The sequence below is a fragment of the Papilio machaon genome, chromosome 22, assembly GCF_912999745.1.
Source record: "Papilio machaon chromosome 22, ilPapMach1.1, whole genome shotgun sequence".
NCBI lineage: Eukaryota > Metazoa > Arthropoda > Insecta > Lepidoptera > Papilionidae > Papilio > Papilio machaon.
In genome coordinates this window covers 6,648,108-6,670,906 of record NC_060007.1, presented here as the reverse complement: position 1 = coordinate 6,670,906, position 22,799 = coordinate 6,648,108, and the positions used below count along the sequence as shown (strand labels likewise).

Here is a 22,799-nt window from a genome sequence, read left to right as displayed (position 1 = left end):
AGTCCGCGCCGCGCCTCTCTCGCGATCGCTCGTGTCGGTGTCGTGCGTTTTGTGTTTTGTGAATGTGTGGCAGTGTCCGGTGCGCATACGGAGCGTGTGCGACGCGTGCGAGGGCCATGCTGGGCAGGTGAAGCATGGCGCTGGCGGTGCGCGTGGCTGTGGCGCTGACTCTGGTGTCGAGCGCGGCGGCGGCATGCGGCGCGCTGCCGGCGGGCTGCGCGTGCGGCGAGGCGGGCGCCCGCCTGCGCTGCCGCGCCGCCGCGCTGCGCCGTCTGCCGCCGCTGCACGCCCGCCTGCTGGAGCTGTAAGTGAGCCCGACCCTGTCTAGCCCTAACTGACCCCTACCTCCCGCACGTCGTCGTCCACAATTTATGGAGCACTCGATAAATTAGTCATTATGTTGACCTCCTCTGTTCCCGCGTATTTACTATTTCGTTGATGTCTTTTCCACGACATAAAAGGAGAAAAATAAGGCGAGAGCTTTTTCTCATTTTCTTTAATTTTGTTAATAAGAGTTAAATCTTGAGATTCGCTTTTCTTTAAAGCCCTAAAATAAAAAGATTTTGGAGAATAGTAAAAATATAAATTCCTATTTCAACTGATAATATTATATATACTGTAGTATATAATGTCGCTTTTACGAGAGTGGACGTTAAACGTAAAGAAGGATATTTTTAATATTCTATGTATTTACTAACAAAGTACCACTTTTCTCCTCCCTCTATAGAGAGTTTTGTCATCGGACGACCCGACAGACCGCCAGGTACCATCCATACCATCTGGACGGCTGGCATTCCACAACAGTGCGGTTCTCGCGAAATTTCTTGCCGCGCACGGCCGTGTTGTGGAATGGTCTGTCCTCGGCGGTATTTCCAAACCACTACGACTTAGGGTCCTTCAAGAAGCGAGCATATCTCTTTCTTAAAGGCCGGCAACGCATCTGTAATTCTCGTAGTGTTGCGGATGTCCATGGGCGTCGATGATCACTTCGGTGTTCGCGCCGCTCGTTTGCCCCCTTCTCTTATAAAAAAAAAAAAAAAAAAAAAAGAGCTTATTCATTATAGTTTTTCGTCAATACACAAAGAATTTAGTTAACTTGTGATAAATTATCAATAATCTAGAGATGGTCATTAAAAAATACTTCCTAAAAATCTCTGAATCGAAGTAAAAAAAACATTATTGACAAAACTTTACATCGTTTGTACCGAGATAAAATTGTAATATCATATTATATTCTACTAATAAATTATATGCTATTACTAGCTGTCGCCCGCGACTCGGTCCGCGCCCAGTTAAAAAAAAACTAAATGGGGGGGGGGGGGTATGAAAAATAGATGTTGGCCGATTCTCAGACCTACTGAATATGCTCACTAAATTTCATGAGAATCGGTCAAGCCGTTTCGGAGGAGTTCAAGTTCGAACCCCGTGACACGAGAATTTTATATATAAGATAAGAATTGATGTAAAATAAGAGTTATAGTAGGTAATAAAGAGATATATTATGGAGATATATTAATTTATTCTTATATTATACGTTTAGCGGTAGCTCTCGACTTCGTCCGCGACGAAAATAAGTTTCCTGCAATATACCTTCATGGATAATCTTTACGTCAAAATGGGAGATTACCCAGAACAAACGCACACTTGTGGACGGACAGACAGAAAAAAATTGTAAAAATTGGTTTTTAGTTTTTAGCAACACAGATACATTATGTGTACCAAATGTTCCTTTTTTTCGATATATCATACAGACATTCCAATTTTATTATCATGTATAGATGAAAAAAATATGTTTAAACTCAGTGTGTCATTTTCTGAATTGTCAGACACTGGTTATTTGTGCAAGAAGTCTTGAACTCTTGTATGATATGAGTGTTTGCCATTTCAAAGAAACAAAAAGCAATCGGAATAGATCCCAGACTTTACTTACATTAACAAGGTTAATTGCTATCTGATTAGATAGAATATATTCCTATATATTCGTATGTAGTATAAGCCGATGAGTACTAGTTAACCAGTCCCGTTTACGTTGGGCAGTTTGATGCTACGAGTATAACGCGCTGAAGTTGAAAAAAAAATCTAACATTACTTACTTTAACAAGGCTGTTATTAATTTTTAATTATGTGTTAAAGAATATTGTAACAATAAATAAATAAATATAGTCAGATACTTTTTGTGACCCGTTCTCTACAAAGATGCCTATAATATGACTGAACTTTACTTATTTGTAATCATCACTTGATTTTTTTAGATATAAGCGGTCGCCCGTTAAACTCTAATGGATGAAATAGCGCCATCTAATGACTGCATTTCAAAACAACGCAATTGCATTTAAAAAATAAAAAATAATGATTTAAACTACTTAAACTGTAATGTTATTTTGTTACACTTTCTTATTATAGTATAACTTAGCAACAAAAAACGATTGAGTAATGTAAAAAAAAAAATGTCTCTTGTCTTGTGCCAGGATCACGGGAACGCCCCCTCTCACGGCCGGTGACTCAGTGAGCATTACATTCCACACAATGTCGCCGATATATTTTAAGACTTAAGTTTAAATAAAGTTCATTAAATGTTGTAACAATATTGTCTCCAGCACTAAGGGGCACAGCACCTGATTAAGTAAGTTGCCGGGACTAAGGGTATTTTTCTACAAGTGTAAAGGCGCGAACTACTCGTAGATACATCTGTGTGTATCAAATGTACAAAGTCTTATGAGCAAGATGTTTCGAATATCTAGCTTCACTAGAAAACATGTTTAACAATGTTTCATTTTTGGTGATGGTTTTGAATTCTGACATACGACTATAGTAGTGAATCATGTCCTACAACAAATTTCGACCTTATTGCAATTGGTTACAAGGTACTCGTGTAAAATATATTTTGTATAATTATTATTAATTGAAGTTATAAAATTGTTCCTGTATACAATAAAAATATTTTATATTTTGAAATATTTTATTGTTTACATTTTTTAAGACAAACAAGCATCATAATGACTTAATAATCTACAACGCAAACGGGCATCTTGTCAATCTTTTGCCCTAAGTTTCCCTACTTAACAGAGACGATCCAAATGAGCTGTTATATCGTTTCAGACAAGAGATAGAGTGAAAGCGGCGGCGGACGGAGGTATGGGGACGGAATTGTTTGTTGCTACGAGTACGGGGTAATGTTGTATTGTCACGTAAACAATCACTTCTGCAGCATCGCGCAACATTGCAAAGCGAGCTGTTTCTAAAACATCGATGAGTCTCGCGGGCCCCGGCGGCGCGGCGGCCCCGTGACGTCACACAGTCCGTCGACCTCGCGACACGACAATAATTACCCCCACCCTTCCCCACCCTGCCCTGGCTTCACGTTTCACTCTTCCGCTTCGCATATGCAGTCATCCCGCGGGTCAATTATTTCTCAAAACAGAGCTTTTTATTTTACTAACATAATTATTTGAATAAATGAAGCGAAAACTTAAGAAAATTATTGATTGTGTTACAAACTTTTTTAGCCAAAGAAAACGATAACTACGACAATTTTGTGATGAACCGATTGTGTTTATTTTCCTAATGTTGCAGTTCTTAAGACGCACACAAGGTACTGTACTTATACACCGTGTGTTCGTGAATCGTGTTTGAACTGAGTGTGCAAGGCCTCGTACTGCACTCGACGTTCTTTATTAACCAAACATATAAATTCTCTTCGTTCTTCGATTTCTTTCATGTTTGATGCAACGATATACATAACATCGCTACATCAAACACGACACGAGATATTTCTAGTTGCATCATTAGGTCCATGTTGCGCCGCCACTTCTCCGCCCCGCGCGTTCCTCCGACTATACAACCTCTATCTACTGTATCGATTCCAAGCGGCAGATTGCTGCTTTTTGTCTAAATAGACTTAATAGAATAATTAAATCGGGTCCTGGGCCGACTACGTCGCTTTAATTTTCATAACGAACCAATATAAAAATCAACGAGATTTATGAGGTTGGTGGCGGGGCCAGCAAGCAGTGTGCTCCGTGCAGCGACGGGCCACGCTTAATGCGCCCCACTCGCCACCCCGCGCCTCCGCATCCCGTCGCCCGCTGCAAACCTATCTTTTATAAAAGCTCTACACTACAGTTTGCCGATATCGATATCGTAATCTTCTTAGCGCGCAATGAACCCGCTCTTCGCTAGTCGCCACACCGAGATGCGACCTGTTGTTACTAAATAGTGAGCTTATAATACTTAGCATTCAAGTACCTAAGCTATAGTAGGTATATAGGTTCCTAGGTAACACGTAACAAACACTGAAGTGATGAATAAATACAAGCAAGTTACTGGAATGGGAGAGGTGGGGAGGCCGGGGATCAGGTCTGAGCGACGTGGAGGGGGCGGCGGGGAGGGGGGACTGACAGATTGCCGCAATAACTTGCCGCTCGTCAACATGTTCCCCCCCCCTCGCTTCCCCCCGTCTCCCCACGCACAGCAACAAGAGCACGCCACTTGTCACAACCATTATGCAGACAAACATTCAAATACATAATATGTATGTATACTTCAACAAGTACATCATTATCAATCTCAAATATGAAACAAAGCTCCTAAAAACCACCATATATTAAGCTACCTATCGTTACGACGTTTTTTTTTTGTATACAGTGTAAAAACACTTCAATCTTCTATGCCTAAACACTAGTGCTCGGTAACTGCTGCTGTGGTGTTTGCGCGATCGGACCATTTCAAACCGATAAAACTGACTTCGCGGTTGAATCGCGCTCCTCGACAACAATCGCATGTAACATCATCTGGTTGATAAAATGTCGCGCAATTGTCACTACCTCGCCCGCATCCTCGTCCGTCCATCCTCGACCGTCGTCAACGTCAAGTTTGTTACTTTTATAGTAAAGTTTAAATATTAGCGCGCGATGAAATGGTTGACATATACGAGTATGTATGTTTAAACTACAATGTACCAAATTGAAACACTTTAAATGGTTAGGCCCCATACATTTGCTATTTGGCGATCACGCCCGCGCCCATGACCTCAAGCACCACCACATGAACAACCTCTATAAAATATTTTCCTAACTTATTCTTCTAAAGTTAAATAGAAATGTTCGTAGGTGTGTGAGTAGTGGAAAAATTTTTTTTTCCTTTAGCAGAGTTACGTGAAAATTTACAAAAAAAACCCCTTCAATTAAATTGAATAATCATATACATATTTAAATTGAAGGTTTTTTTTTGTAAATGTTGACGTAACTCTCATTTTTATTGTTATAAATGCGTTGTTTGGATGTACGTTTGTTTGTTTGAAGATATCTCCAGAACGGCTGCATGGATCTCGTATAAATTTGGCATAGCCTGGAAGAAAACATAGTCTAAACTAGTTACATTCAAAACGTGCGAACTGCACTGCCTTTGTCAAGTTTGAACATTGAGCTCGCGCTCACAAAGGTAATTTTTCTCCGTTCCAATCCTTTCGCAACAGTTATTAATTTTCTAAAACTGATCGATTCCTTTGTCGTCTTTCTGACTTTAATAATGTTTCCATCGATAGCGGCTTGCGGCGTCGCGTCGTGTACTGAGCCAGTAATGTAACCCCCATCCGTGTTGCAGGGACGTGTCCGACAACAACATCACTACGCTGCCCCCGGAAGCGCTGCAGCCCGCCGCCGCGCTGCGCGACCTGTGAGTGCCCCCGCTGCCCCAGGTGCCCCCATGCGACCCAGGTGCCCCCGGTGCTCCCGGTGCCTTCGGTGCCCCCGCCGCTAACTCGCTTCGCTTTACTATCTCACATTTATTAACTTTAACATATTTAACAGAATCGTTAACCAAAACGTATTCAAAATTATTATGTAAGTGATGATCTGCACTATGATCACGGTGCGGCGCTCGGCGGCCGTCCTCGCCGCGGAAGCTAAACCTTATCAAGAACTTTTATTTCAACCTTGTTCGTTATGTATGTCAATGTTACACAACCGAAATAAAAAATTATAATAATTTGGTGGTGTTATAGTTTTAGTAATTAATGAAATATTCCTTTGAGGCTGGAACTCTCTGCATTCGCCTATATTTTTGTGGTATAACATCACTTTTTTCAATCGATTAAAATTCTTAACTTAGTTACGTAGTGGTATTTTATTGAATTCATTATTTATATAGCAACAACAATGCTGCTGTCGCTCTAAGCTGTCTGTGTGAGTCGGCCCTAGGGCGTGTACTGATCTATGCTAATTTAGAAAGGGCGCTTTGCCAAATTCAAATTCATAATTAGAGAATGTTGTGGTATTTATGTATAAAGCTAGAGTTGTTCGGCTACATATTACCACATTTGTTTTCATGGTAAAGCCTGGCAATGAGCGATCACCGCAAGGGACGGTTCCCTCGTTACGAATCACCAGAACGACCAGTCGATGAGCGGTGCATAACTTCACGCCACATATCATTGTCAGTCTCGAGGCGAATGGATTGAGAAATGTTCTCTCTTTCGGTCACAACTAATGTAGTGAAGTCATGTATTCAGCACCGAGTCGACGGCGGCAGCATTAACGATGCGCATGGCGTCGGCTGCGCCCGCGCACGCTGTGGCCAAAATTCTCTATTGTCGATTTCCAATTGTGAGGAAACCAGGCATCGAAGCCATTTATATAACTTTAAGTAAAACGAGAAGCATTCTTTAAATCGTGTCCAGTAACCCATGTGAGAGATACTCGACTAGGACTGTCTTTTTGAAGTTATCAGGTGGTATTTATAATCTATCGGCTTGTTTAGTTCTACATTTAAAGTATCGCATGTAGTTACTCAACAACGGTGAATGATGTTTTGGAACACACTGGAACAGAGCGCCGCATTACAATTATAAAAAAAAATGTATTACACACCTCACGTGGGTGTAATACAAGGCACGTGCGCTTTACAATGCACATATTTGCGTGTAGGTGTGTATTTATGGATATGTCAAATACGTGTTAACAATTTAGCATAAAAGAAACTTTTTAATCGAGTAGTTTATGAAGGATAGAATGTTGTCGAGTTGGTGCGATGTGATGCGCAGGAACCTGTCGGCCAACCGGCTAGAGCAGGGCGTGGCGGCGGGCGCGCTGAGCGGGCGCGCGCTGGCGCGGCTGTGGCTGGACCGGTGCGCGCTGCGCCAGCTACCGCGCGCCGCCTGGCCAGCCTTGCTGCTGCTGTGAGTACGCCGCTCCCCGCCGCTCCCCGCCGCACTGCGCCCTGCACTCTGCATATTATGATAGTTATTGTTTATGCTGCAAGTTTTGTACAACAATAGCCAAGTTTCACTTACTCTATATAAAATCTTGTTTATTTTTAACTAGTTGTGCCCGCGATTTAGACCCCGTCAAATACTGTCACCGTGTAGCATGCACCATTATTTCTTTCTTTATGTTCAAGCACATTCGCAAGGGCGCATTTTTTACGCACTTAAAAATTAGATACTTGTTATATTACTTATCTTAAAGCTTAATTAGTAGTTTATGTGTCCTTTCAGACTATGTTCGAAATTAAATTTTCAAATTAAAATCAAATATTCGAATATAACTAAGAAATAATCGGGGTTTCAATTCTTAGGACAGTCTATAAACTGCCCTTTTATGGCAAGATTATACAGAGGAGGAACTCAGAATGTATTTTATTTTAAGTATCGTTAGTAATTTAGCAGAAGCCATTTCTATAACTAGCTTTTGATCGCGACTTCATCCTAAATAAAGACTATATTATTTAGTAAAAACGTAGCTTTTTAATGTACAGTTGTGTTTATTCGTTACATACTTACAAATATAGAAATCTTTTCTCTTTATAACATTACTATAGATTTGTATAATGTACTTACTTAAATATAACATGTATGTACGTAGTTTGTAATCCGAGCTCGCTATGAATGCTCACCTTACTAATATAATAAATGCAAAAGTTTAAATGGATGGATGTATACTACAATGTATCTCCAGAACGGCTACATTGGAAATTCAACATAACCTGGAAGAATACATAGGCTACTAATTATTTTTTTTTAATGCGGCGCGGACGGACTCGCGGGCGACAGCCTAGTATTATTATAATTTTGAAATAGTTTGTCAAATGTATGTAATATTTGAAGGCAAGTTCAAACTACTTTTGTACTGCTTGTTATTAAATAATTATGTTAATGGAGGTGGAACCGGTTCCCTAAGTCCGGCGACCTTGCGCTCCGGTCACATCGGTCGGGCTCTTCGGCTTCCGGCCTCGCTTACAATAAAATAAGTACGCCGACTTAAGCTAAGAGGGGCCACGGGGTAAATTAAATATTCAATCTTAAAATAATTAAAATACAATGTTGTGTAACTTAATATGAAGTTAAACGACACAAAACCGTTAACACTAAGAGTAGACAATGGTTTAAAGAAGCAGCGGCGGCGCCAGATCTACATAAATTCCGCCAGGGGCTGATGTCTCCTCCCCGCCCTTTCCCGCGGCCCGCGCCCTCGCCTTTGTGACTGCGGCGGTCCCAGGGGATGCGTTATAGTCGACCCGACGACTTCTTGGTGACATTAGTGCTGACCGCTAACGAGAGGCCCGGGGGGGGGGGCGGCGTGCTCTGCTCTGCGGGTCCATCAAAATGAGACTTTAAAGCCGTCGAACGCTTAATTAGATGTGGATGGCAATTATAAGCCGAGCGATCCAAGGAAACAGTTGAGGTGCATGATTCCTTCAACTTTGTATCTCTATTTCCCTGCTGGTGGCGAGAGTGTAAGAACGCGCCGAGCCTAGGACGAGATGTCCAGTCCTCAAGTACCGATGTTAGTCATTTAATGATAACAGTAAATACATTTTATCTATGATAACTTCCGCGTGACCGTTTTAGTACGGCGCTACGATTTCAGGGACAGAGAGTATACACCACTCATACTGTAACAACAGCCGACATCAAAGTATTAGATGATGATGGAGTAACCGGGAGTATCAGAAATGGCGCGGCAGCGGCGGCGCCTATGCGGGTCGACGACCGCCGGCGCCGTTCAGATAATATGTATTTATATCACTGCTATTATAGTGAGTGATGTTTACAAAGACGCATGTGCGAGCCGACCGCCCGCGCACCCGCGCACCCGCGCACCCGCGCGTGTAGGGATGATACTCGGCTTGGCCAGAACTAAACTAACATTGAAAACATTGATGTTAACATTTGGGTGATATGTTACACCGGCCGACAAATTTTGGCGGGAAAACGGAAGATATGAAGTGAAAATGAATTGTAAGATAAATCATTCTACTCATAGACCACTTTATGAAACTGCCGCATGCCGCATGCCGCAAGCCGCATGCCGCATGCCGCAAGCCGCATGCCGCAAGCCGGCAACATCATACAAGTGTTATGTTCTCTACCTAATCACATATACCAATACACAACTACAACATTTTAAACCAAACAAAAGTAATGCATTTATCTGTTCCTTGTACAGATTCTACACAAAATACCTATTGTTTTGTTAAAAAGCTTTGTTACTCGTATTATATGTAGTATACACAATATACTCGTATGTAATCATGTTAAACCATAGGTTCAAACAAAATAGTAGAGTGTAGTGTAGCACGGTGTAGTGCGGTGTAGCGCGGTGTTGGTACGGTGTGCGTGTTGTGCGCAGGTCGGTGGCGGACAACGAGCTGGAGGCGCTCGCGGAGGACGAGCTGAACGGCGCGCGCGGGTTGCGCGTCCTGCGCGCGCCCGGCAACCGGCTGCGCTCGCCGCCTGCCGCGCTCCTCGGCACGCCGCGCCTGCAGGCGCTGTGAGTGTCCTCTCCCCCCTCCTCCCCCCTCCCCCCTCCAACGCGCACTGTTCTAGTGGTAGCACGCAATATTAACAGATGGCCATTTACTTATTGTATTATCCAAAATAGGACGGAATTGGTATGTTATCATTAACATTTAAGGTCAATTTAGACTTTGATAAGTACGAGGAGAAGTCCCTAGCGGTTATCGAGTTTCGTGGCAAATTACCTACATATATCACAACAGTGCAGTGCGAGTAGTGTCCAATTGTGTCTGACTGCTATGGCTGTGTACTTAAAATTCAATTGCTAGGCAACGCAAAATAAACAAATATATTTATTTTGCGTGCGATCTGCCAATAAAAAGGAAGGAGGGGGCTTAGGGGCGCACGGAAAGTGGTATGTTATAGCGATAGGAAGCTGCTCGTAAAACAAATAGAACAAACTTCTATTCACATTTATCAGTTGTGGTAAAAGATCGATTGCATTCGGACTAATCAATGTGTAAATTGAGCTTTGCGAGTTGTAACAAGTAAGAGGCACTAACCGCATGCGTGTCGTGTCGCCTGCGGCCGCGCACTGAGCCGAGCCGAGCGTGACCCACTAAAATGTACATACAACATACAACACACGACACGGCGACGCGACGTGACGTGACGCGACGCCGGCCGACACTTTCTAATACATTACATACGAGTACGAGCAATACTCGGGGCCCGCACTTAAAACTCGCTTGCTAAATATCAAGGTTCCCTTTGACACAGTTGCAAAATATTAATGACATAACCTTTAAAAGTGCTTCAATTTAAATTAATTTATTAGTATAAGGAACATTGCAACAGAAATAAATTTATAGGAGGAGAGGCGCGGGTCGCACGCACGAGTACTATACATTCGTAAGATTCCTTTGCCGAAACATCTGTACGAACGTATATTGTTATCTCTGTTGTTTTATTTGAAAATGAGTGAGATAACAATAGTTGCAAGTGTTTGTGCGCGGTGCGGGGATTGCGGTGAGGTGAGATTTGCGCGTGTTGCAGGGACCTGGGCGGCAACCTGCTGACCGCGCTGCCCGCTGCCGCGCTGCCGCCGCTGCCCGCGCTGCACACGCTGTGAGTGACACGACACATCTACATATCACATTTCATACAAAGCAATTTAAAAAAATGTTGTAAATGCATTGAGTTATACGAGTAATGTAATTTTAGTACGATACGTATATACGATTAGTAAAAAACTTAGACAGTGTTTAAAATACATTTTAGCTTAACTATTCTACGTCAACTTTTTATACCGTGATTCTAGCGGCTGGCGTGGATATTTAACAAATCATGGCTATTGAAACATTATTATGACTTGCGAAGTACGATCTTGGCCAATTTATACAGTTAATAATGAAGTACTTATACCGAGAGCGAGAGCAATGTGGTGACACATATAACCACGTTGGCGTCAATAATATTAATCAGCGGCGGTCAATGAGTTAAAACACATGTTTAACTAAACAGTGTCTAACTATTATTTTGTCGTAGTACATTTTAAAACACACAAACCGTTTATCAGCTTTATGCTACAGAATACAAATTACGCTAACGAATTTAGAGACGACGTGCGCCGCTCGCCCGCGCTTTCTGTCTCTATTGGATTACATTTTCTTAGCTCTCTTTGAACTATGCGAAACAACCTACCTTTACTTAAATAAATTTACAATGCGTATTCGGTTTTTATACCCGGTTATACACCTGTTTTTAAAGGAAAACTATACTATATTTACTTTAAATTCTCCAGTATAACGTGTGCAATCTTACTATGAGATAAATATTAATACATCGGCGCCAGTCGGTCCTAGCGGTAAAAAACGCTGGTGACTAGCGTTGGAGGCGCGACGAGAACGAAACGGACACAGCACGTTTGTGCGCTTCCCAACGTCCGCCCCGCACGGGTCGCAAGGTTACATGCAGCATGCACACAAGTGAAGACACGCATGCACGTAGTAGTGAGCAGGCGCACGCGCATTCGTCCGCTGCTGTCCAAGGTGAGTGGCTCACGAGCCGCGGCGTGCAGGCGGACAGACGGCCGTCTAGATACCTTATCTGCCGGATTGTTTGTTGTGTTAGAAATAGGTACAGCAGAAATTTAAGGCTACGATCACATGAGCGCGCGTTGATCTTATACCGCAGAAACTTTATCCGCTCGGAACCTACTAGATCACTGGAAATAGCAATGACATCGCCGAACTTTGACAAGTCATGCGAGCCCACGCTGAGGGGCCTGATGACATACGAACCTATACCACGGTGTCAAATAACACCGCAAGTTGTTAGACCAGTAGTACTGGTCCCGGAAGTCGCGACATGTAACAAGTATATCGCATAAATACGTGAATTCATACATTTTCAACGATCACTACTGGAGACTGGAGGTAAAGGCAGCTTAGGCGAGAATGTGACTTGAGTAGCGGGTGTGGGGTGGTGTGCGCCGCGCGGGGTGGGGCGCTGCGGGGCGGGAGTCCGGACTGGCGGTGGTGTGGGGCCGCGCGTTTATTGCCGCTGCCGCTGTCGTCGCGCAGACCGCGAGGATTAATCGCCGAATATTAATAAGATTAACGACTACGCTCAGTCGTTTAATGGTCACTGAGAGAGTTTCTAAGTATGAGAAATCTACACTAATGGCTGTTTAAGTTATCATCAAACGACTGATTGCAGCAGAAAAAGATACATACGTAGATAGTTGACATCGTCCGCACATGTAAAGCCCCCGCCCCTCCCCCTCGCCCTCACCGCCCGCTCCGGCAGATACAACAATATATGAATACAATACCTGTGCCGATGATATCATGATGGCTACCTGTGTGTATTTGATTATATTTTATGTACCTTTTAAATATATAAAATAATATAAAGTAGTCACATATAATGTTATATAGACCGTACGTAGGTGTGCAGTAGTGATGCAACGGAAGTGTCTTACCGGAACCAGAAACGGAAACAGATGTCAAATTTTTTTTTAGCAGAAACGGAAACGGATGCGGAAACGGAAGTGTAAATAATAATAAAAAACATATTTACAAAAATATTTTTTTCGGTAAAAACAGTTTGTATTCGTTTTTAATTTATTAAGGCATTGGATATCGGTGTCCTTTAGCCTTCAATGTATGTATTTTTACTGCGCTGCAATAAGTTAAAATACGCGTTTTTTTAATTTATTTTCAGAAAACAAAATTACACTGTTTACAAATTAAAGTTCGCCAAACCACTCGTGTTGACAAACGACAAATATATTTCTAACTATATAATGATGATGATATATTACATGGTTATCACTTATGCAAAAGTACATTTAATAACTCGTAAGTATGAAATAGTCACATTTTGCCAGTTGTCAAATTGTATATGGACAACAACTAGACAGTTTACTCCAGCAAGAGAAACTGATTGTTTCAAATAGCAGCAGAAAATATTACGCGCTTAAATTCACAAAATAGTACGTAAACAAACAAATGCGACAAGTGCCGAAAGGCCGCGCACGGACTGCGCGTCTCTCGCCGCGCATTTGGATCTCTCAGCCGTCGTAAAGTTCCGTTTTATCTCCGTTATAAAAGTTGCGGAAACAGAAACAGAAACGGATGTTGAAAAGCACGCGGAACTTCCGCACTTGCGGAAACGGAAACAGACATCCGTTGCATCACTAGTGTGCAGCGACACATCGACATGACGTCAGCGCTATGAGATCGATGTCATCTGCGGCTTTCTCTCGGATGCTCGTACGTGTTCTTGGGTTGCGTGCATCGTTTCGTGACGTCACTCCGCAAAACGCATACAAGTTCTCTACTGTTTGGAATTACTCCTACAACAGTCCCTTTTAATCATTTAGTTAGGTGTCTTTTCACTTCGTGATAGAAAGCTAGGAGATGTTAAAACAGAAGAGCAAGACAGGCTACTATGACAGCGCCACGATTTTGATTACTGGACCCTACCTCTGGCTCTCATCACCTAACGAGCTTGTCTGTCTGTTGCAGAGTGCTGCGGCGCAACCGCATCGCGTACATCGACGAGAGCGCCTTCATCAACACACCGGCGCTACGCGTGCTGTGAGTGCACACCACACACCACACACCTAACACGACACTACGCCGCACACCACATTATCCAATAATATCCTCCTTTTCTCTCAGTTACATTAATCGATATAGTACACAAACAAACCCACATGAATTAGGTATATTTTATACTCAAAAGTATTGAGTTTTTTATTATTTTAAGAAGAAAATCTGCCTTTATTAAAGGTAGGTATGAGATTCATATACTAACGAGAGTGATACATTACGGTCTGGACCGCACACGACCCGGCGCCGTCGGATCGCAGGGCGGGGAGTGCGGGGCAGAGATTACAAAACGAGCATTTAACGCGCCTTCATTGTCAGAAGCTTGACGCAATCACCGCAAGTATACTATTATTTCACTCTTAATGAAATAAGAGGATGTATAGTATGCTACGTAGGTACTTGTAGCGTTGCCATTGATCAGTGCCGCGTTGTGTGTGCGTGCACTGATCATGTAGCCTAGGCCTCCAGCCACTGCCCCTTACCACTACCCTAGTCTGGGACAATGGCACAGGGGTCAATAAACGGACATTCAAGCTGACCACACCATACTTCAAATGAGTTGGCTCAGCTCCAATATTTATATTATGATAACCGCTAAAAGATGCGAACGTCTTCGGTTCGATGGCTCGTAATTTGTACATACATGAGTTATGACAGCTCGCAGCCGCGCCCCCCCCCCCCCTGCGCCCCCTCCGCCCCCTTCACCCCCTGCGCTCCCCGGCTCCCACCTGCTTGCAATATTAGTGTAAAATACACAGACTAATAGAAAACTATATTACTAGATCCTGTGATTAGTAACAAACAAACTTTTTGTGTTAATGTGATATCAACTGAGCGCAATCAGCGGGCTCTCTCACCTCCCCTCTGTCCTGCGCTGGAGGCGAGGTAACGCATGCGGCACACATCTCGTCCTTGCTCATAATGTTAATGAAATAAGCCGAGTGGCATTTTGTGCCGAAAGCCGCAGCGTAACGTGTTTTGTACGTAAATAAACGTAAAGCAACTATTAATTTGAAAATGATCGTTACCGTTCGTTTACTTACTTGAAATATACAAAAGATTGTTAGTAAATTATTTCTGAAGTCATAAAACAAGGCCTACATGTGTCGAGTGCTGGCGAGAGGGACCGCCGCCGCGCCGCCGCGCCGCAAGTGGCGCAACCGAAAGCGAAAACAATGAATGATGCAATCGCAATGATGACTACCGGAGTCTGCATCAGATCGGAAAGTACCTCCGACTCGAACTCGATCCGGTTTGCGTCGTCGTTGATGTCTGCCTTTAGCCGCGCAACACGACTAATGAGGGCCAACAACACGCATCTATTTATATTTTAAATAAAGGTCGCCTCGTCGCATTGCTTTCCTCCACCACATCCTCCACAGTCGGTTTACAACGTGGCCAACAATGTATAATATTATATGGTATGCGTACATCAGAATATATAATTCCAACATTAATAATAATTAATTTACCTTCCGATATTAAAAATAACAAAGTACAAAAACTTAAAAAACATACTTAAAGATACTTATTCCTTAAGATCTTAAATCCTGAGCGTTATAAAATTATTATCCGCTGTGCACCCTGTATATGACGGTATGAGCGATCTCACTTTGTTGCTGTTGTATTTGCTCACGTAGTATGTACCAAAGTGTCTGGACAAAGCCATGATGAGTTTATATACACTTTTATTATAACTTTGTATTTTGTACCCTGTTTAATATAAATAAATAATAAATAATTGATTTATAATATTACACATTGGACCGATCATCGTGGCGAATTTTGTGGGAGGCCTATGCCCAGCAGTGTGGGCGTAACGAGGCTGAATGGATGTTCGCTTCTTCGGGCTATACCACTGTTACATCTGTTGATATGGCATTAGTAACGGAAGGCGCAGACGCGAGTAACCGTGTTCCATGTCCGCAGGCGGCTGGAGGACAACCTGCTGACTGAGCTGCCGGCTGCCGTGCACCGCCTGCCGCTGCTCGAGGACCTGTCAGTGTACATGCACACCTTCTCTTTATACATTTCATATCCCTAATTCAATAAATTTTTTGCCAGTAATAAAGCAGTGTTCGACGTCAAAGGATCCTATCCGACGGTAAGTGTAGTTGTGTCCCGCAGGTCGGTGGCGCGCAACCGAGTGGAGCGCGTGGGCGCGGGCCTGAGGGCGTGCGCGCGTCTGGCTCGGCTCGATCTGCGCGCCAACCCGCTGACGGCGCTGGCGCCGCGCGCGCTCGACCACCTGCCGCGCCTACACACGCTGTCAGTACTCACACATGCATATAAACTCATTGATTTACTGATATACTAAATGCACAACCAAAACAACCAGGCGGAGAAATTTGGAGGTTTCTGTTGTTACGTAGGCGAGCACTAGAAAAGGTTTTTACTAAATTCACTCCTTAAAGGTTTAAAGTGGGAGAGATAGTTTGTATGAATCAAAGTGATTTAAATATGTGTGGACTGTATGTTGGAATGAAAGACGGGTTTGATGATGATAACTTGTAATATGAAGGGTACAAAATATATGGCAAAGATAAGTATGTCGGCGCACGGAGTGCTGAAGCGCACCTGATGGGCACGGTGCGAGGGCGCACTGTGCGGCAGGTGAGGTCTGAAAGGGCCCCCCGCGCGGCTCCTCCGCCGGCGGTCAAGTAGTACGGAACACTTTTTAATGTCTTTGGTATGGAGATATTATTCCTTCAGCAGAATAAATTGACAAAGACTTTTCAGAACATATAATACGTGTTTTAAAAATTTCTTCTTATTTAAAATGTATTCTGTAAAGTTTATCCTGTAATACGGAGGTGAAAAATTGTTTTTTGGTTTCGAACACCACACTGACCAGATAGTATGTAAATAAATGTATAAGTTTTTTCACTATCAATTCCAAAACCACTCAGTGAATAGTAATAATTGTAACGACACTCGGGTAGAATGTAACTAACTGTCCGAGTACCCGGAGAGTACACATCGATAATTAGTAATTACTATCCCGTGTATATGCCGTGTTGTCACGGCAACACAAAAAATATTATAGTTAGTTGTATGTAGAGTCTTAGAGTATGCATCACTTTGGTGGCACAAGGTACGCTACTAAAAGACTTTATATCATCATCATGAAGTGCACTCTTCAATCGGTAGACAGGTGGCAGGAGTCGGCCAGGTCACCGTATCTACACCCATAGAGGCGCGGGCGCTGACGTCCTTGTCGCGGACGACGCTCTACGCACGCGCTACGCATTTACACATCAAAGGCCTTTCGGTTATTAAAACATTTCAGTGATATTTCTATCAACATCGCCTATAAATACTGCTGCCGCCGAGACCCCGCGCCCTGCGCCCCGCACCCCGCACACCGCCGGCTCGCGCACGTCTCACACTGTTGCAACTTTATCTCTCTACTCGGAACGTGCGATTATCTAAGAGTAGTCTTAGCTGAACTTAGAACCCTATTTAATAAAGTGAGGTCTGAGGTAAACTTAAACGGTTAATTTGCCATAAGCGTTGTTTAAGCAGTGATTATACAAAAAAAAAAACTATTTAAGATAATCAACAATATCGTTTGTTTCAGAAAGATTTTGTTTCGATGTCGAGTTTCTTGTTAGTTACGTAACATTTTTATCTGATAAAAATCATAACGAAACTCCAAGTTCTAATAAAAAGTTACTTGTTCATATCTGTAATTATGATTTTAACAAATTTGAAAAAATAACGATCTAATCTAAGTAAGGTTAAAAGCAATGTTATTGCTCTTTATGTAAATAAGTGAGGGACCAAAATATATTCTGTGTGTGTGCGCAGGGAGCTGTCTGATGCTCGCGGGCTGCGCGAGTTGCCGGCGCTGGTGGGCGCGGCGCGGTTGCGCACGCTGCGCGTCGACCGCGCACGTCTCGCCGCCTTGCCGCGCTCCCTGTGCCGCCACGCGCCGCAGCTGCGCGCCCTGTCAGTTGTTTGTTCTACCCACTGTCCCTTGTCCGCTGCTCGCTGCCCACTGCCCACTGCCCACTGCCCACTCACAAAACACACTCACATGTTTTATACATACATCCTTCACACAAACGCTGTTACCTTAATTAGTATATTTTTGGTTTACATCAAAATATGCTGAGCTGTGAACGTTAGGCGGAGAGCAACTTTTCAACTCAGTTCTCAATGATAGAGTCTGGCATTGCATCAAAAATTTCTAAATAATACTGTTAAGTACTGGGAGTAATGATACGACCGCTAGCTTAGTGCAGACTGGTTTATTGACGTCATTGTCTCATTGAGGACGCGGTGCGGCGGCGTTTCCTAAACGCGCTCAGATTATACACATAACATGCCGGGAGATGAGCGTCGTTCAAACTGAATACGAAACGAATCCTTGAGGGCGAGCGGAGCTATGCCGCGCCGAGTATCGCTCGAGTCACGGGAAATGCAGAGGGGGCGGGAGCGGAATGTGGAGCGCGCATCCGCCGCTCGCTGCAACTGCGTGCATTCGCCGAGATATAAATAAACTCACGCATTCATCTAATAAATTACAAATATTATACAAATGCACCGAACGTTCCAGTTTTAAATTATAAGCGGCAAGCGGCAAAATATTTATTTTTCGCGTAGGTATTTAAGCAAACAAGAGAGAGTTGCGGATATTACTGTATAATATTGTTATTCCGTTTATATATAGGTAGTAGCAGCGAGCAGGAAAAGGAAAGTATAGAAGGGTGATTTGAATGCGTCGCGTTTGTGTGCGCAGGGAGCTGCGCGGCAACCTGCTGGACAGCGTGCCCGACCTGCGCGAGTGTGCGGAGCTGCGCGTGCTGTGAGTGCACTCCCCGGCCACTCGGTCTCACTGAGTGGAGTGGGAGTGGGAGTGGAGAGTGAGGCGGTGGCGTTGTCGTTGCGCAGGTCGCTGTCGGACAACGGTGTGCGGGCGCTGGGCGGCGGCGCGCTGCGCGGTCTGCGGCACCTGCTGGACCTGCAGCTGGCGCGCAACCGACTGCGGCGCCTGCCCGCCGACGCCTTCGTGCACACGCCGCGCCTGCAGCTGCTGTCGGTACCACCTGCACCACACATACAGTTATCACAGTTTTCTTTGGCTTACTGACAAAAAGTTGCCTTTATAACCGTGGTACAGAAGCATTAGCACAGATAATACAATACTATTCTAGTTTGTTTTTATGTATCAGGCCCCGATTCATTGTGAGCTCTCGTGTGAAATAGGAGAAGAGAAATAGTTTCTGTTTGTGAACTTTTAATCCAACTTATAAGTATCAGATGATAATTCTTCTAGTAGTTACCTTAACTACGTCGAGACAACGTAGCTTTCTAACGTTATCTATTCTAATTTATGTTCTAATGGTAAATGTTATCTGTGACGTGACGTGACGTGACGTGACGTGACGTGACGTGACGTGACGTGACGTGACGTGACGTGGCGCTGCAGGGACGTGGAGGGTAACCAGATCGAGTACATCGACTCCGAGGCGTTCCAGCCGCTCGAGGGACTGGAGGATCTGTAAGTTCTTACTGAATAAACTATTTAATTACTAATGTGGATGTTGCCGAGTTTCGTACTGAGTCACTGGTAACAATGTTCAGGTTTCCGAGGCACAAAATACTGTTGAAACACAAAATAAAATTTTGAAAAAGTTTCATTGTTTAATAGCTTTTAAGTTATCTTATTGTATAATACCAGTAAGTTACAAAATAGTTTAAGTTTTATTAACACACATTGCGAATTTTAAGTTGTCGCGTTTCAAGCCCGCTTCACACCACTACCGTACTAGTACTAGTGTACATACATTGAATGTATCTGTATGAACACGAGTGTCTCTGATTGACAAATTTATTTCGACATAATAATTAGTGTAATGTAGTTATGTAAAAATCCGTACAAGTATAAACAGTACAGACACTAATATCCGGACGTTTATGTCGTAGTTTAGTCGTACCTTTTCTGAAGCCGACACTAAAATGCTCACATTGTCTTTTAGGAATTTTACAGCTTCTACGAGTATTATGTTTTAGCGTTCAAATAAAATCGCCCGGTTGACTGAGTTTAGTACATTTGCAGCGGAGAGAGATGGTGATCGCTGTTCGCGTGACAATTGTGAGTGATGAGTGTGTTGTGTGTCGCAGCAACGTGGGCAACAATGTGTTCCCGTGGCTACCGGCGGGCGGGCTGCGCCGGCTGCTGCACCTCAAGGCTCACAACAACCCCAACCTGCGCCGCTTCCATCCCCCGGAACTCTTTCCCAGGATACAGGTGCCGCTACTGACCCATTGCTCTCTTGCCCTACTCCCCTGCTGTCCTTAACCAATGTACAGTAATCGTTAAATGTAAGTCTCGTTAAAACTTAAAAAGCAGAATAAAGAAATGGACAGTACAAACATCCAGAGTTATTGTTATCATCATATTTCTAAATCGTACAAATTGTTATAAAGACAACTAGCTGTCGCCCGCGACTCCGTCGTCCGTCCGCCGATTCTCAGAACTACTCAATATGCTCACAAAATTTCATGAGAATCGGTCAAGCCGTTTCGGAGGAATACGGGAACGAAAACTGTGACACGAGAATTTTATATATTAGATAAACAAATGTCAAACAATGTCCGCTCCGTGCAAGTCTCGATGTGGCAATTTGTGTCATTTTTGTTTGACCACAATTAAAGTGAAGCCAATCTCGTTGTGCTCAGACGTTGGTGCTGTCGTACGCGTACCACTGCTGCGAGTTCATGCCGCTGGCGGGGGCGGGGGCGGGGGCGGGGGCAGCGGACGGCGCGGGGCGGGGGCAGGAGAGCGGCGAGGAGGAGGAGGAGGAGGAGGAGGGCGGCGGCGGGTTCAGCGACCTGGTGTTGGTGCCGGCGCAGCGCGTGGACGCCGCCGCCTGGGGCAACGCCACCGACATCTGGCCGCACTACCGTCAGTAAAAAAGTGTTGTTGTTATGCTTCACGATTTTATGTCCGTTTTACAATATATTGCCCGTATTGTGCAATGACCGAGTCCGCGTGCAACAACATGAAGTGAGTGTCGTATTGCAGTGAACGCGACGGGCTGGGGCGCGCACGAGGCGGGCTGGGGCGAGCTGCGAGCCGCGCCGCGCGCCGGCGTGCGCTGCCTGCCGCTGCCGGGTAGGCCTCCGCCCTGCGCCAGCAGAGCCCCGCCGCGCCCCGCTCACTGAGTACCGCCGTAGTGACCGCCCCGTGTCGTTGTCGTGGCAGGGCCGTTCCTGCCGTGCGTGGACCTGTTCGACTGGTGGACGCTGCGCTGCGGCGTGTGGGCGGTGTTCCTGCTGGCGCTGCTGGGCAACGGCACCGTCGTGTTCGTGCTCGTGTTCAGCCGCAGCCGCATCGACGTGCCGCGCTTCCTCGTCACCAACCTCGCCGCCGCGGACTTCTTCATGGGCATCTACCTAGGTGACATGCGCGCCGTCGGGCGACGGCTCATCGGAAGGTTCTCCTCGTTAGGTGCGAATGTTAACCGAACTAAACCGCAGGGTTCCTGGCCGTGGTGGACGCGGGCACGCTGGGCGAGTTCCGCGCGCACGCCATCTCGTGGCAGATGTCGGCCGGCTGCCGGCTGGCGGGCTTCCTGGGCGTGCTGTCCTCCGAGCTGTCGGTGTACACGCTGGCCGTCATCACGCTGGAGCGCAACTACGCCATCACGCACGCCATGCACCTGAACAAGCGGCTGTCGCTGCGCCACGCGGCCGCCGTCATGGGCGCCGGCTGGGCGTTCTCGCTGGTGGCCGCCGCGCTGCCGCTGCTCGGCGTCAGCGACTACCGCAAGTTCGCCGTGTGTCTGCCATTCGAGACCGGCTCCCCCGCGGCGCTCGGTTACGTGGTGGCGCTGCTGGCCGTCAACGGGCTCGCCTTCCTCGTGCTGCTCGGCTGCTACCTCAAGATGTACTGCGCCATCCGCGGCTCGCAGGCCTGGAACTCCAACGACTCGCGCATCGCCAAGCGCATGGCGCTGCTCGTCTTCACCGACTTCCTCTGCTGGTCGCCGATCGCCTTCTTCGCGCTGACGGCCGCCTTCGGCGCGCAGCTCGTCTCGCTCGAGGAGGCGAAGGTGTTCACCGTGTTCGTGCTGCCGCTCAACTCCTGCTGCAACCCCTTCCTCTACGCCATCCTCACCAAACAGTTTAAGAAGGACTGCGCGCTCGTGTGCAAGGCCATCGAGGAGTCGCGCGTGACTCGCGGCATCGGCCGCTGTCGGCACTCCTCCAACTTCAGCAACCGCCAGACTCCGGCCAACACCAACAGCCTGGCCGAGCGCTCCTCGCGCGGCCAACACGGCGCGCAGTGCGCCTGCCGACGTCTGCTGCCCGGCTCCGGCTCCGGCTCCGGCGCGGGGCCCGGCGTCGCCGCCGCGGAGGCCGGCGAGCCGGACGGGGCGCGGCGGGCGCCCGGCCCGGCCGGGGAGCGGCTGCTGCGCTGGCTGCGGGCGTGCGGACGTCGCGCGCCCCCCGCACCCCCCGCGCCGCGTCCCGCCGCCGCGCCCCCCGCCCGCACCGGCTCCGTTTCTTCGTCGGTGGAGTTTTCATCGTCGCGCTCGGACTCGTGGCGGGCGTACGGCCGCGCGCCTCCGCCCCCGCGCCGCGCCGCCTCCTGGCTGGTGGCGCGCAAGACCTCGCAGGACTCCAATCTGTCGTCGTCGCGAAACGATTCGTCCGGATCGAACGCGACCGCGTCGACGGGCACGTGGCGCACGTCGCGCTCGGCGGGCAGCGGGGCGGCGGGCGCGGTGGGCGCGGCGGGCGCGGGGGTCGCGGCGGGCGCAGGGGGCGCGCGGCCGAGACTGACGCGGCAGCCGGCGGTGTCGGCGGAGGAGCCGCCCTGCTCGCCGGCCGCGCTGCCAGCCCCGCGGCTGCTGCACACCATCCCGTCGGCGGCGGAGACGGAGGCTGCGGGGGAGGCGGGGGAGGAGGGCGAGCCGCGCTGCGCCGTGTAG

General features: G+C 46.3%; 1 protein-coding gene across 1 annotated transcript; it reads left to right on the top strand.

The window, feature by feature from the left end:
- Positions 1–134: 134 nt before the first annotated feature.
- LOC106711135 (lutropin-choriogonadotropic hormone receptor) lies at positions 135–22,799 on the top strand. The gene is made up of 18 exons (XM_045683455.1): positions 135–304; positions 5,602–5,673; positions 7,040–7,174; positions 9,627–9,767; positions 9,879–9,888; positions 10,572–10,645; positions 10,790–10,861; positions 13,768–13,839; positions 15,784–15,852; positions 15,982–16,122; positions 17,665–17,805; positions 18,599–18,664; positions 18,751–18,894; positions 19,289–19,360; positions 19,984–20,110; positions 20,542–20,767; positions 21,068–21,262; positions 21,343–22,799. The coding sequence occupies exons 1-18, from the start codon at positions 135–137 to the stop codon at positions 22,797–22,799; spliced, it is 3,384 nt and encodes a 1,127-aa protein (XP_045539411.1).